This window comes from Lissotriton vulgaris, chromosome 12, assembly GCF_964263255.1.
Source record: "Lissotriton vulgaris chromosome 12, aLisVul1.2, whole genome shotgun sequence".
Classification (NCBI taxonomy): Eukaryota; Metazoa; Chordata; class Amphibia; order Caudata; family Salamandridae; genus Lissotriton; species Lissotriton vulgaris.
Window position 1 is genome coordinate 544,804,782 of NC_141700.1, and position 13,960 is coordinate 544,818,741.

At 46.1% G+C, this 13,960-nt stretch overlaps 1 protein-coding gene across 2 annotated transcripts in view; it reads right to left on the bottom strand.

The window, feature by feature from the left end:
- Window positions 1-10,811: 10,811 nt before the first annotated feature.
- NCSTN (nicastrin) overlaps window positions 10,812-13,960 on the bottom strand; it is a 150,320-nt gene continuing 147,171 nt past the window's right edge. Inside the window, exon 17 of one of the 2 annotated variants that reach the window (XM_086945340.1) lies at window positions 10,812-13,146. In XM_086945340.1, the coding sequence (XP_086801466.1) occupies window positions 13,024-13,146 (123 nt within the window). In that variant the 3' untranslated portion in view covers window positions 10,812-13,023. The remainder of the gene's footprint in view (window positions 13,147-13,960) is intronic. The other variant, XM_086945341.1, reaches the window with a different exon arrangement.

Here is a 13,960-nt window from a genome sequence, read left to right on the forward strand (position 1 = left end):
GAAAAAACGTAGGCAAAGTTATGGTCTGGTTGACATGAAAATCAGAAATAACCTTGGGAAGAAACTTAGGGCGAGTACGCATAACAACCTTAGCAGCATGAAATACAGTATAAGGTTCTTGGCAACACAACGCCTGAATTTCACTCACCCTGCGGGCCGATGTGATGGGCACGAGGAACGCCGCCTTCCAGGACAGGTGCTGCATGAAGCCTTATGAATAGGTTCAAAAGGCTCCTTCATCAACCTGGACAGCACCACATTTAATTCCCATGAAGGCGAAGGAAGCCTGACAGGAGGGAATACTTTCTTCAAGCCTTCCAAAAAGTCTTTGATCACAGGGATCTGGAAGAAGGAAGTCTGTGAAGGGCATTTCCTGTAGGCAGTCAATGCAGCGAGATGGACCTTAATGGAATGGAAATTAAAGGCCAGACTACGCCAAATGTAGCAAATAAGGAAGGATGACATCCTCCTTACACGTCGTAGGGTCATAGTTCTTGGACTTGCACCATATGCAGAATCTCTACCACTTGTAAGCATAGGAAGTCCTAGTGGAAGGTCGCTTAGCCTCCTTCAGTATGTCCATACAATCTTCTGGTAGATTCAAATGGCCATATTGCACTATCTCAGGAGCCATGCCGCCAAACTCAAAGACAAGAGGTTTGGGTGCACCATCTGCCCCCCGAACTTCATGAGAAGGTCCGGCCTGCACGGCACCGTATGTGAGGAACGAGAGACCGGTGAAGCAGGTCCGTGAACCACCACTGTCTGGGCCATTCCGGGGCAATCAGTATCATCCACGCCCTGGACCGGGCCAGCTTGATGAGCACCGTCGGAATCAGGGGAATAGGGGGAAAATCGTACAGAAAGCTGTTCGACCAGTCGATCCATAGAGCATTCCCCAACGTCCCTTGTTGGTAGTACCTGGAGGCTAAGTCTCGGCATTTGCTGTTTTCGGCGGTGGCAAACAGATCTAAGTCTGGAGTCCCCCACCTTGCGAAGACTATTCCTAGCACTTCGTCGTTTATGACTCATTCGTGGTTTTCCTGAATCAGTCTGCTCAGTGCGTCCGCCTGAACATTCTGCACACCGAGCAGATGGGTAGCCGTTATCGTCAGTCCTCTGGCCAGAAGCCAGTGCCAGATCGCCTGCGTCTCCTGCGACAGTGCGTGATCTCGAGCCCCCCTGCTTGTTGAGGTAATACATCGTGGTCGTATTGTCAGTCTGTACAAGCAGAGAGTTGGTCTGAAAGGACAGATGAAAGGCCTTCAGCGCCAAGTGAACAGCTCTGAGTTCCAGGAAATGGATGTGGTACGTGGACTCCGTCGGAGACCATGTCCCTTGAATCTGTAAGTCTCCGGAGTGCGCTCCCCAGGCTTGGAGAGACGCATCCCTCACGATCGTCTGTGTGGGAATGTCCTTGTGAAAGGGACCCCCTCTGAGGAGATTCTCCGCCGAACACCACCACTTCAGAGACTGAAGAGCATGCCGAGACAGTCGTATCTTGTCGTCCCAAGAACCAGTCCTCTGATCCCACTGATCCTCCAAACACTCCTGCAGCAGTCTCATGTGCAGCCGTGCGTGAGGCGTGAGGAAGATACAAGAGGCCATCGACCCCAGTAGAGAAGACACCGTCCTCACTGTTTTAGATGGAGCGATCATAAGAGCCTGAGCCTTCCGAAGGAGTGATAACCGTCGCTCCTCCAAAGGAGACACGCTTGCTGACAGCGTATTGATGGAGGCTCCCAAGTACTGTATGCACTGGACCGGAGTCGGGACAGACTTGGACATGTTGATATGCAACCCCAGCTTGTTCAATAGAACGCACGTCTTCTGGAAGTGTGCTTGAGCTTCCGAGAAGGAGGAGGCCTTGATCAACCAGTCGTCCAGGTACGGGTAGACAAACACCTTGTTCTTCCGCAGGTGTGCAACTACTACTGCCATGCACTTCGAGAACGTCCTGGGCGCAGATTTCAGCCAGAATGGCAGAACTGTGTATTGATAATGATTGGCGCCGACTTGGAACCGCAGGAACTTCCTGTGTTTCTGTGCAATGAGCACATGGAAGTAGTCTCCCTGTTGCAGCTGAGGGTAAATCTGCTGCAACGACAGCATGCAAAATCTCTCTCTGCGAATCCACTTGTTTGCTTGCCGCAAGTCCAGAATGGGCCTGAAGTCGTTCTTGTCCTTCTTGCGAACCAGGAAGAACAGTCAGTACAGACCTCTTCCCCTTTGAGGCAGAGGTACGTCTTCTATCGCCCTTTTCCTTAACAGGATGTCGGCCTCTGCCTGGAGCTCAAGCAGCTGAAACTGAGAGTTGTGATCCAGTTTCAAATAGCACGTATTGTCCTCCAATTGTCTTTGGGCATCCAGTAAGTAATCAGTTGTATTGAGGATAACAACGTTCCCTCCTTTGTCCGCCTCCTTGATTATTAGATTTTCATTTTGTTTCAATTCCATCAAGGCTTGTTTTTCGTGTGTAGAAATATTTTTGGGGACATATTTTTGTTTAGACTGATATTTGTGGAACTCTTTATCAAGATCTTGGATTACATTCTTGAAGAACATGTCAATTGAATTGCCAGATGGTAGCAATGGTGTGAATCTTGATTTTTTCTTTAGTGGATTGGGCTTGGAGTGGAAGATGTCTATTCCCAACTCTTCTGTAGTCGTTGTCAAAGCATCGAGATTGTCTGGTGCTATATCCGTAGATAGTTGTAATAAGAGGTTACTGTTTTCCAGATCTTGTACAGATAGATCACTTGTTGGTTGGCTATTATGAGAGGTATTCCAACGCCTTGGATTGTCAGTAAAGAAGGAATGTAGTTTCAGTTTTCTTGTGAATTTGAAGAGATCAATTTTAGTTTGTACAAGGTCCCATTGAGCAGCTGGGCAAAAGGACAATCCTTTGTTGAGAATTTTATTATGCGTAGCAGATAAAGTTGTGGCGCCTGCTAGACTGACTCCTGGCGCCAGAACTCCTTCCGCGCCTTCTTGGCATCGAAGAACGGCGACCGGACGGTGAGCGTCGGCCCCTCGACGACGAGCGTCATTTCCTCGACGGCGACCGTCTCTCCTTCGACGGCGAACGTCTTCGCCTCGACGTCGACCTCCTTCGCCTTGACGGCGACCTCCTTCGCCTCGACGGCGACATCCTTCGTCTCGACGGCAACCTCCTTCGCCTCGACGACGACCTCCTTGGCCTCAACGACGATCTTCTCCTCGACGTCAAGGATCCCCTCAACGACGACCTTCTCCTCTTCGCCGACGGTGAGCGCCGACGCCGGGCCTCTCGATGTCGAGTACTCGATAACGACTCCGAGGACGATGACGAAATAGTCACCGGAGATCTCGACGGCGGTCTGTTCAGTTCCCTCGACGCCAAGCGTCAACGTCGCTTCAACCCAGAGCCCTGGCTAGACGGGGAACAGTCTGCAGTCATCCCTCTCGACGCCGTAGTCGGTGCAATCGACACAGACGGAGAATGGGGACGCTTACTGGTCTTCCTGCCCCTGGGGAGCCCCCCCAGAGGCCTCAGCATGGGCAGAGGAAGCCCTTCCAGACCCACTGTGCGCCTTCAGCCTTCTGTCCTCCAGGCCCTGAAGTCTGATCTTCTTTCTATCCCTCAGGGTCCTGCCAGAGAAGCCCTGACAAATGTCACACTCCTCTGGGACATGACTCTTGTGGATCCGATTTGGCCTTCTTCCTAGAGCACTCAGGACATTTGTCAAATAATGCAGACATATTGACAATCAAAAAGTGCCCCAAAGGATAAACAGGAAGTAAATCACCAAAGCACTTAGAAAAAGCACTTCAATAACTTGAAAACAGTGAAAAATCACCAAGAAAACCCTTAAAAAGGGAGAGCTCAATGCTCCAGGGTCCTGCTTGCAGGAGCCGGAAAAAAGAACTGAAAGTAAAAGGGACCTGCTGTGCATTCTGGGAGAAGTTCTGGAAAGTTCTCTTAAAGGCACAGTATCCTGTTTGAGCCACATAATGGCAGCCTATGGGGCTTGTCTGTCCATACCTTCCTCTCTATCATTCCAGAGGCTTTTGCTGGTATAGGCAAGTTTCTCTATGGAGGAAACTGGGCAGGCTGTGCTGTTTGTGTGGATTTTTTGGTGGAATTTCTAGTTGAAGTACTGGACAGTGTAGCCTGTGGATATAGGCTGCATTATCGGTCTTTAAATTCTCTCTTAAGTGTCTTTGCAGTTCTGCATTTTTTGACAGTTTAAGAGATTATTTTTGATTGCTCCGGGGTCCACGCACATGGGCTGGACTATTCAGTAGATTATGACTATACACAGAGATCCCCTACTACAGAAGTGAATACGCAGGCCAGTGCAGGAGATGTGAATACACAGGCCAGTGCAGGAGATGTGAATACACAGGCCAGTGCAGGAGATGTGAATACGCAGGCCAGTGCAGGAGATGTGAATACGCAGTCCAGTGCAGGAGATGTGAATACACATGCCAGTGCAGGAGATGTGAATAAAAACGCCAGTGCAGGAGATATGAATATACAGGCCAGTGCAGGAGATGTGGATATACAGGCCAGTGCAGGAGACGTGGACATGCAGGCCAGTGCAGGAGACGTGGACATGCAGGCCAGTGCAGGAGACGTGGACATGCAGGCCAGTGCAGAAGACGTGAATATGCAAGCAAGTGCAGGAGACTTGAATATGCAGGCCAGTGCAGGAGATGTGAATATGCAGACCAGTACAAGAAATGAGAATATGCAGGCCAGTGCAGGAGATGTGAATATACATGCCAGTGCAGGAGATTTGAATATACTAACCAGTGAGGGGAAGTGAATATACAGGTCAGTGCAGGAGATGTGAATATACAGGCCCGTGCAGGAGATGTGCTGGCACATGCCAGTGTAGATGTGACTATACATACCAGTGCGGGACATGTGAATATGCAGTCCAGTACAGGCAGGAGATGTGAATATGCAGGCCATGTGACTATACAGGCCAATACATGAGATGTGCTGTCGCATGGCAGTGCAGATGTGACTATGCAGACCAGTGCAGGAGATGTGAATATATAGACCTGCACAATAAATGTGATTGTGCATGTTAGTGCAGTAGATGCCCTTATGTATGACAGTACAGGAGCAGCAGCTGTGGAAAGCCCCAGTACACATCTGAGCATGCCACAATGTTTGCGGAGCCGTGCTCTCTGGGCCCAGATTAGCCAGTGAGAAATCACGGCACCACTGGATCATGGGAGGTGGGAGGGGGCCGGGCCCATCCTGCTTTACGTAGGGTGTGCAATGCATCACTTAGCAGGTTGTCCAGCAGCGTGGGCTGCTGTCCAACATGGCATCAAGTAAAATGGTGAGAGGATGTTGCCCTAAGGTCAGAGCTGCCGACCTTGCTACTGGGGAACTGTTTCGAGTCTTGGCGTCTGCTCAACATCCTGCAATTTGGGGCAAATCACTTAATCTCCCCATTTTTTTTTTTTAAGAGTCCCTGTGTAATGTAAGAGGTGCTCATGTAAAGCACTTCAATATTTTCGGGTCCAGTTTGAGGCTACATAAATGCAGCCCAAAATATTTAAAGTTCCTGAATGGAGGCGAAAAGGACATGAAGGGGGGTGGGGGACACGAGGGAGGTCACGTGAGGTGGCTGAAGCAGAGGGGTTCTTTCAAAGCAGCATGGCCGGCATGTGGTGGTGGGTTAACACGCTGTGGAGGCGGATACCGGCTGCAGATCTTGTGGAGGGCTCACTAAGGGTCCCTGTGTAATGCAAGCGGTGCTCGTGTAAAGCACTCCAATCCCTCAGATCGAGTTTGTGCTACATAAATGTGCCTAAAGAATAATAAATAAAAGGCAATGTAGTGCAGTAAGACGACGGAGCACAAACAGATGCACTCGAATGGAGTGCGGGGAAGAAAGTAACAAACAAACAAAAACAAAAAAAGTACCTCGCAAGTGCGCGGCCAGTGGAAGGACACTGGGCGCCAGTCACTGGCTGCCGGCCAGAAACTGTACTTGGTCCAAGTGAAGGACTGGGTTCTTTTGGACCCAGCGGTGCCAGGGCACAACACCTGAAACCTTCGTGGGTAACCTGCTCCGGCGTACAAGTCACAGAGACACGGGACACTTCCTTCGGCGTCAAAGATTCAAGGTTTATTTGCTGCAGGGAACACAGAAGTCACAGGAAGTACATCGAGTGTAGTTCGGGGAGACTGCTTCAAATTGGTTCTGTGGGTCGCTCCTTTTATACAGTTTTTACCCATAGGATAACATGATACACAAAAGTTTACAACCCGGTTCCCACAATTAGCCCCCAGAGGGGTCGCTTTGGTCACTCTGAAACACACAAGGTCCGGAACATAAGTACGGAAACATTTGGCGGTTCCCAACTGTAAAAACCCATCTTCCCACCATTAGCAAATTCCAATCAGCAGTAAAGTAAATCGAAATAGGAACGAAGACAGGTGCAGAGGAAGACGGAGACAGTGGGGAGATCGGAAAGGGTGTAAAAGGGGAGGTATCGGGAAACACGAGATACAGGCATCAAAGGGACGTGCCTAATGAGATGCACGGCTGAGACAATAAGTCCGTGCGGCAAGATGAGCCTCGAGCGGCGCCATCTGCCTTACAGCAGCAACCCCCTCGTCATAAAGACACTTACAAAGAACATGTGTCTTCCGCAAATATCTTGGGAGTCCCAGGGTCGCGAAGCGGACAGCGTCCGTTCGCTGGCTACTTGAGGGCAAGAGACAAAATGGATGCCGTATCTAAGATGGAACCCGTGGGTACAGATGAAAAACCCACATAACAAACGAACGGTTTAAGTTAGCACAGCGAAACTGCGCACACTTACTAAACTCGTCATTTGCGGTTCATAGATACCAGACTCGACCATATTCGTGCGAGTCAAAGACACCACTTACAATTGTCACGGAACCTCACAAGCTCCAGGGAACAGCAGAGGAAAGAGGAAGTGAAAGCTGATGATGTGACTGATGCTACTGACGAGTGAGAAGCAAGAAAATGAGAGTGACTGCGAAGCCCTAAGAATGGTAAGTAATGGGCGGCCCCTTTTAAGATTTTATTTTAATTATAAGAGATTTTGCAAACACAGCACAAGAGCTGTGCAGGTGAAACCTAAAAAGGAAGGTTTGGGCTTTGCTATTGCCTTAAATGGCAAAGTCGAGTTAGCAGATTAAAACTGCTCTTCCAGTCTGCAGCGACAGATGAGAGCCATGTTGTACCTTGGCCCACCCAGGGCTGTACGACAAGTGCTGCAGTCCCTGGGGAACCCACTCAGTCACTTGCCCTGGGCACCCTGGAACCATACATTAGGGGCTTACAAGTAAGTTAAGCTATGCCAAATGGGGAAAAGCTACTTAAACATACACCATTTTAAGGGTCAGAGCATATTCACAGAGTCCCGTTTAGCAGGGCTCAGGGAATGAATTTCAGGTCCTTCAGAGCCATTACACCAGTATCTAGCAGTCAAAATGGGGACGGAAAGTGGACGTAAACATGCAAACGACCATTCCATAAGTACTACTGGATTCACTTCTGAAAAGGTATTGTCAGTAACCATTATCTTAAGATGGTGCATGTCTACCTGTTAAGCAATGCCAATCTCATTGTCATTGTAGAAATCGGGTCTCCGGAGGTTTCATATGTTTTGAGGCTAGCACTTTATTTTAAATACAACCAGTGAAGCCATCAAAAGCAAGAAACACTGGTAACTGATCATAGCAATACATCTACAGTTGATAACAGAGAGCGTTGTAGTTTTGCAGTAAGGCTCTACATGTACTACTGAGGTACCAGAGTGCACAACATTTCGCCATTGCAATGCTTTGCAGAAGGGGCCGAATGGGCTAGTCATGATAAGAAAGAGTACGGCAGCAACAAATAAGAGCTGGGACAACTATCTGTAGAGCCTGGCTCTATGCTACAGCCATCAAGAAGAACGCTCTTGTCACAAGCATGATAATTGTAAGTGTCAGAGACCCCTTCCGTAGTTATCGCTCTTGCCCCGACTAGCGTCAAAGAAAATCGTAATAATTATATGTCATAAATGGTAAAGTGAAAAAACGACATGAGTGAATTAATTGGTAGGATTGTTTCTTTAATGAAAACCAAGCTATATACATATGTACAAAAATATATTGCACATTTCAAAAAAAGTCACTATTCATTCGGAACCCCCTCTTCATTTGTTCAACACATTGCCCGTTTACCCACCCCAAAATGCACAGGGTTCAGTCAGCTTCTTCTGCAATTAGCACAGGCGAAAGGACATTGGTAAGAGCCCTCCCACAAGAGGGGCAGAGACATGTAGTGCTGCTTGAGCACCCGGGCAAAGCTTGATCCGGCTAATGTGGCTGGTCAGACAACATCTCGGTTTGGCAAGCTTCTAAGGTGGCTAGCGATGCATTTCAACCACCATGTTACGCAGCTTCACATGTGGATGGAACAAACTTAGCCATCGGCGCTAAAGAGACTTACTAGCTCACTGCACAGGCTCATCCTGAATTTTAACCAGAACGATTTGTCAGACCTAGGCAAACACAAAGGTGGGGTAGTGGAATGTTCACAATTACAGAATGCATTGTAGTGAATTGAACAACAGTGGCAAACTATACAAATCTGCTTTGCCTAAGCATATTGTGAGGGTCACTCCCGATTACTGGCCTACATGAGCCTCTTAGAACAATCTTGGGCCTATCAGTTGTCACCAATGAATTTCAGAGTTTGTCAGGAGGAAAACAGAGAAGGTAGTTGAGCTCAAGGAGAACCACAGTTGCACTGTACAACTTTTTCTTGATCTTTCTCAGCACCCCCTGAGCCCTTGCCCCAGCCTCTGCAAGTGAATGAAGTATTGCATGTAGTGCTGTATAATTAACAGAAACAGTAATAACAGTAATAGACGAGTTAAAGGAGCCACCCCTGTCTGGCCCCGAGTGGCCATGCGCTATAGAAGAGCCTTTTAATAATAATAATAATAATAATAACATCTCATGAATGCAATCTCAAGTCTGATTCTGCAAGCAAATCATTTAGGTTTAAGCACACTGCAAAAAGAACATCCTATCTCCGAAATATCTCAATTAAACGGTGTTCATTAAAGGAGTTGAAATTAAGACCCATTTCTTCACTTGCAAGACAGATAAATGTATTGCTCTTTATGCTTCTGTCTACATTGGTTGTCTAATCTCGTAGATGCCTTGCTGTTGGCATCATCTGTTCTGGAAGAAAAGTGGCAAGACCCTCTGAAAGCAGCTCTGGCATCCCAATGGCTGCTGAAAAAGTGGGGCTTAGTGGTTAACCAGAGGGAAAGCCCTGCCAAATGTATTCAAATTGTACACAGAGAAGCTTCTAGCTGCTTATTATTGTTATTTAGGAAAAAAATACTTCTTGACGGAAACAAAACGTCATTAGAATGAACAAATGCAGTCGGTTTAGGTAAATAATGGCCCTATACTACACATTGGTACCATTCACCTTCTTTCATACACCAACCCTAACCGAGACAAAACCCTCTTTCTTGCTAAAGTACTTTGCTTTACCAAGACCACTTTTAGGGCGGTGTAAACACCCCATCTTGTCCAAACTTTATTTATGAGTCACACCATTTGAAAATCCCCTCTGTCAAAACAAATAGGGGAATCTCTCTGAAATCAAGGGCTGTCGGATAAGGGGGCACAAGACAGAGAGTCATGCTCACTACGATGATATAAGGTCCCAGAAAATCATAGGGTAAAGCTTTCATTCCACTAGATGTTATCTTTACGTACATCTGTGACACTTTAGTATAAAAAGGTGGGAATATGAGAATCCACTGCGATAGTGGAAGATTCCTAAATTATGCCTTTCATAATGGCAATGTTCTTTATGTCAACCTATATCTTGACTTGGACAACAGTTCCACCCGCCGTAGACTTAAAGGTGGAATAATAAAGACGCAGACCGTTTTGCTTCCATACCGGTGGCTTTAGTGATCTGGGCACATCGGGATATAAACGATAAAAGAGGTAAAACATTGATGGATTCGAGGCTCGCATTATGAGCTTTCAAAGAGCGTTTCCATGTTTTTAAAGATGCTTCGGAACATTTACTTGCATCACGCAAAGTGCTGAATAATTGGGGGTATGCTTGAGGTTGTCCAGCATCAAGCTCAAAGATCAGAGTACAGAATTTCGGTATGTATTTAAAATCGACTAAATTTATATAGATAACAGCTGAAAAGGTCACACTCCGCGGCAGTAGGCACATCTGCCGAAGGAATAAATAATAAAACAGTAAGCAAATGTGTAATTGATCAGTATAGTGGTTGATAGTGGTGATGATAACCACTCATTTCAATGTAAGCATTGTATACTTCTGATGAAAGTTATTCAAAAGATGTCACATCTGTTCTAACTTTTTTGTTCCCTGATTAATCGCTCTGGGTGTCATCACGATGTTAAAAATGGGTAAAATTGCACACCTGCAAATTTGCAATGAGCAAAGGTCACAAATGAGTGAGTCTGCCATCTGCGCTCATTTAGACGTGAAAAAAGAAAACATACTAGGAACGCATTCATTTCCAGCCCTATATGTGCAAACAGCGCACCGGACAAGGTTTCACTACCTGCACATTGCGCAAGCAAACACGCAGAGTTTGCAAACTCTAGGCAATCCAGTTTTAGGTGCCGAAGTGACTATGATGGGTTAGCTGTACTTCTATTGATCTCCATACCTTCTTATGTCATAGTGGAAATAATTTAGATTAAGCTGGCGACATACATTCATTTTTAGCACTTACACACACCCAAAATAGAGACATATACATAGTCTGCAGTTCTTAATTGTAACCTCTGAGACACTAAATGTAAAATCCCAATGGATGCTTCAACGCTCTCGATGTCAATATTTAAATTGACCTCTTGGAAGACCGCCACTGAGTCAGACTTAATCCCAAGCATTAAAACATCAAGTACACGTGGGATGGCCTCAAAATAGAAGATTTAAAAGCTGTTGCGCTGGAATAAACTCCAAAAATGAAGTACAAACGCCTTGTCAAGAACAAATTAGATGGACGTCATAAATACAGGCAACAATTGTATGAAGAAACCAAATACACAATGACATTTACTATCAGCAGTGTAGACGTCTAGATCAATAAATTGGTTATATTATTTTTACAACATTTTGGATGAATACGCTCCTGAAAGAACAGAAGTCGAAGTGTTGAGAGTTCTATGGTCTGGTCAGGGATGGGAAATGTCTCCAGGTTGTAAGAGAGAAACTGCTCAGCTCCGGCTCATCGTATGCTACAAAAATGCTGCAATGCACGAGAGATTAAAATCCTCCAGTGGATAATTAAGGGAGGCCCTTACTTCATGTCATCGAAACGCTAATGACAATTAGTTGCCACAGAGATGGCATAGAATTGTGTTGTAGCCTTTAAGGATGTCGCCAGCTATCGCAAGCATTTATGCTGCTTTATGTTAGCGTTACTCGCACAAAGCGGCCAACCTGCCCAATGTCTTGAGGGTGTCCGTCACCAGTCCTGGTTTCTCAGCCAACAGCACCTAGGACTCTGGTCCTGCAGTTTCACTATGGGCATAGAAATTCCAGCATGCTTGGCACAGTTGGCTGGAAAATCTGGACTGCTGAATGTCAGACATCTGGAATGGAGCTCGTTGACAGCCTGCTTTCATACTTTAAGTATGTGCCCCAAAAGGATGGTACTTTTACTTCTACATTGGCAATTTGAGTTACCTTTTCCAAATGTCTGCCATGAAAGTTGCAAGAGGCCAGCTAGGGACATTGTCTTAGCTGAAACAATTCTGCCAAGGGAGGGAGTGTGCTCAAGGGATACGCAGCACAGACTTTCATCTTCTGCAGCTATGGTTGAGGTCCTCCACGTACACTAAGAGTGTTTCCAAATCAAATAAATGTGCCCTCTGACAACTCCCTCTCTTTGTGGAGGTATCAGACAAGCACTGGACTAACTTCAAGTTCAAATCCCTTTCATTTGGACGTCCTTCGCCAAATCCTCTTGCTTGGCTGACATTTATTGTAATGGGACAAAAGCAACATTTATGGAACAAGCATTAAAAGATGAACAAATCTTCTCGAAGGATGACATGATGTTTAAGTATCTTAAATCAGTAACCAAAAATGGAGGAGATGACTGATGACCAACGCTGATTGAGCTCCTACCTATGATGCAAATGTTTATCCCAAAAAATATGACAACACTCCTCTCATGGAATATTACCAAGTGCACTAAAGTCTGTTTATAACCTGGAATGGGTCTTTCCACACAGAAGAGAGTTTCTCGGTTTGGTGCCATAAATAAATTTCTTGGAGTAGCAATGGTGCAACTTTAACATATATGTTTCCGTAGCAAGTTCCTCCATTCCACCACTCTCTCTCTCCCCTAATGAAAAGCATCACAAGATACAGGAAGGGTTAAAACAGAAATGAGGCAACAGTGGTTTACAAGAAACCTTTGCACACATTTTAAAGACTACACATGTTCCACTCGGAAAACTATCTGTCATTTGACTGATGGGTGAAAGGAGCATCCTCCTATGCCAGTGTTACGACCGAGGCCAATCCTTAACTAGTTACATTATGCAGCTCACTAATGCATCTTTAGGACCGAGAGGTCGCCTACCCAGCAGGGCCATACATTCTTACAGGGTGTGGAGACTGTACCAGGTGTGTAAACATGCCAGGCATGTACGCTCTCACGTTCCTTCAAAATCACTCTTGTATCACGAAAAATTCATTAATTTGCAAAATTTGTTTTTGGAATAACACTAAAAATAAATAACCGTTGTTCGATAAACGTCATACCAAGAACACCACTGTGCATTTCCCACCCACCCATCGCAAGTAAAACTCCCCAATCAAGAAGGAAGTTAATCCAGTGTCAATCTAACAGAATTTAGTAAGAGCAGTCTTTGTCCATCTCTTTCGTCCGCTTGTAGTTTTGCTTTTGTTGCTCATGATGCAAGATTCGTGGTTCTGAGATCCTCAGGTCTGCAAGGAGTCTTTAGTAGGCGACAGACCCAGTGTCCCGGGCACTGGTGAATAGAATGTCTGCCTTAGCGTTGATGAAGTAGGTAGCGAGCAGGGAGACGATCAATATGACAACACCCACCACTAGCGTGATTACCTTGAGTGAAGTGGAAAGAAAATAAGATATTAATTGTAGGGACTTTTAAGTGTACAGCAATTTCAAATGATAAAAAGGCAAATTCTGTAAAACACACAGTGAGACATGCTAAAAGGCAGCTATCAGCAGTGGTATCCTGGGCCGGCCCTTCCCTGTGCTCACTCCTGAATGTTGCAGAGCATGAGTAATGGTCTATGGATTTTATGTCCTGAGGCCCAGCTTCTTGTCCTGTCTGTCACTTGGTAGCCTGCCTGAGCTATCATAGGAAGGGGATAAGGCTTTCAGAAGGCCATGGCCGGTAGAACATAGAGATCTGTTATTTGCCAAGAAAAACAAGCAAAAAATAGTACAAACATGGGCCAATGACAAGAATCTTGATGGCTTCGAATGCAAATGTTCACCAATGCTAAGTCACTTGGTTTCACATAGGACTCACCCTGAAGGAAAACCTCGCCAAGAAAACAAAGACAAGACAAATGCAAAAACAACAGTTGATGGACAGAATGCAGAACACTGTCCTACATTCACCTCAGTACAGAGATCTGGGCCTAAATCCATAGTTATTTTGCTCACCACACCACCCCAGTTTACACATGGCCATATGCAAATCAGCCTTGACCCTGTGCCTCAAGGGAACAGTCCAGTCTGAACTGCAAAGCCATGTCTTCCCTGGACCGGAATCAAGCATCCTAGGACCGGTTTCTGGCTATCAGCCGTCTTCAGCCAGGATAGTTTGACTCCAGTGGTGTTGAGAGCAGGGGACTCACGTCCCGAGTGGGAGTAAATCATTAGCAATTCCACATTGCAACAATAA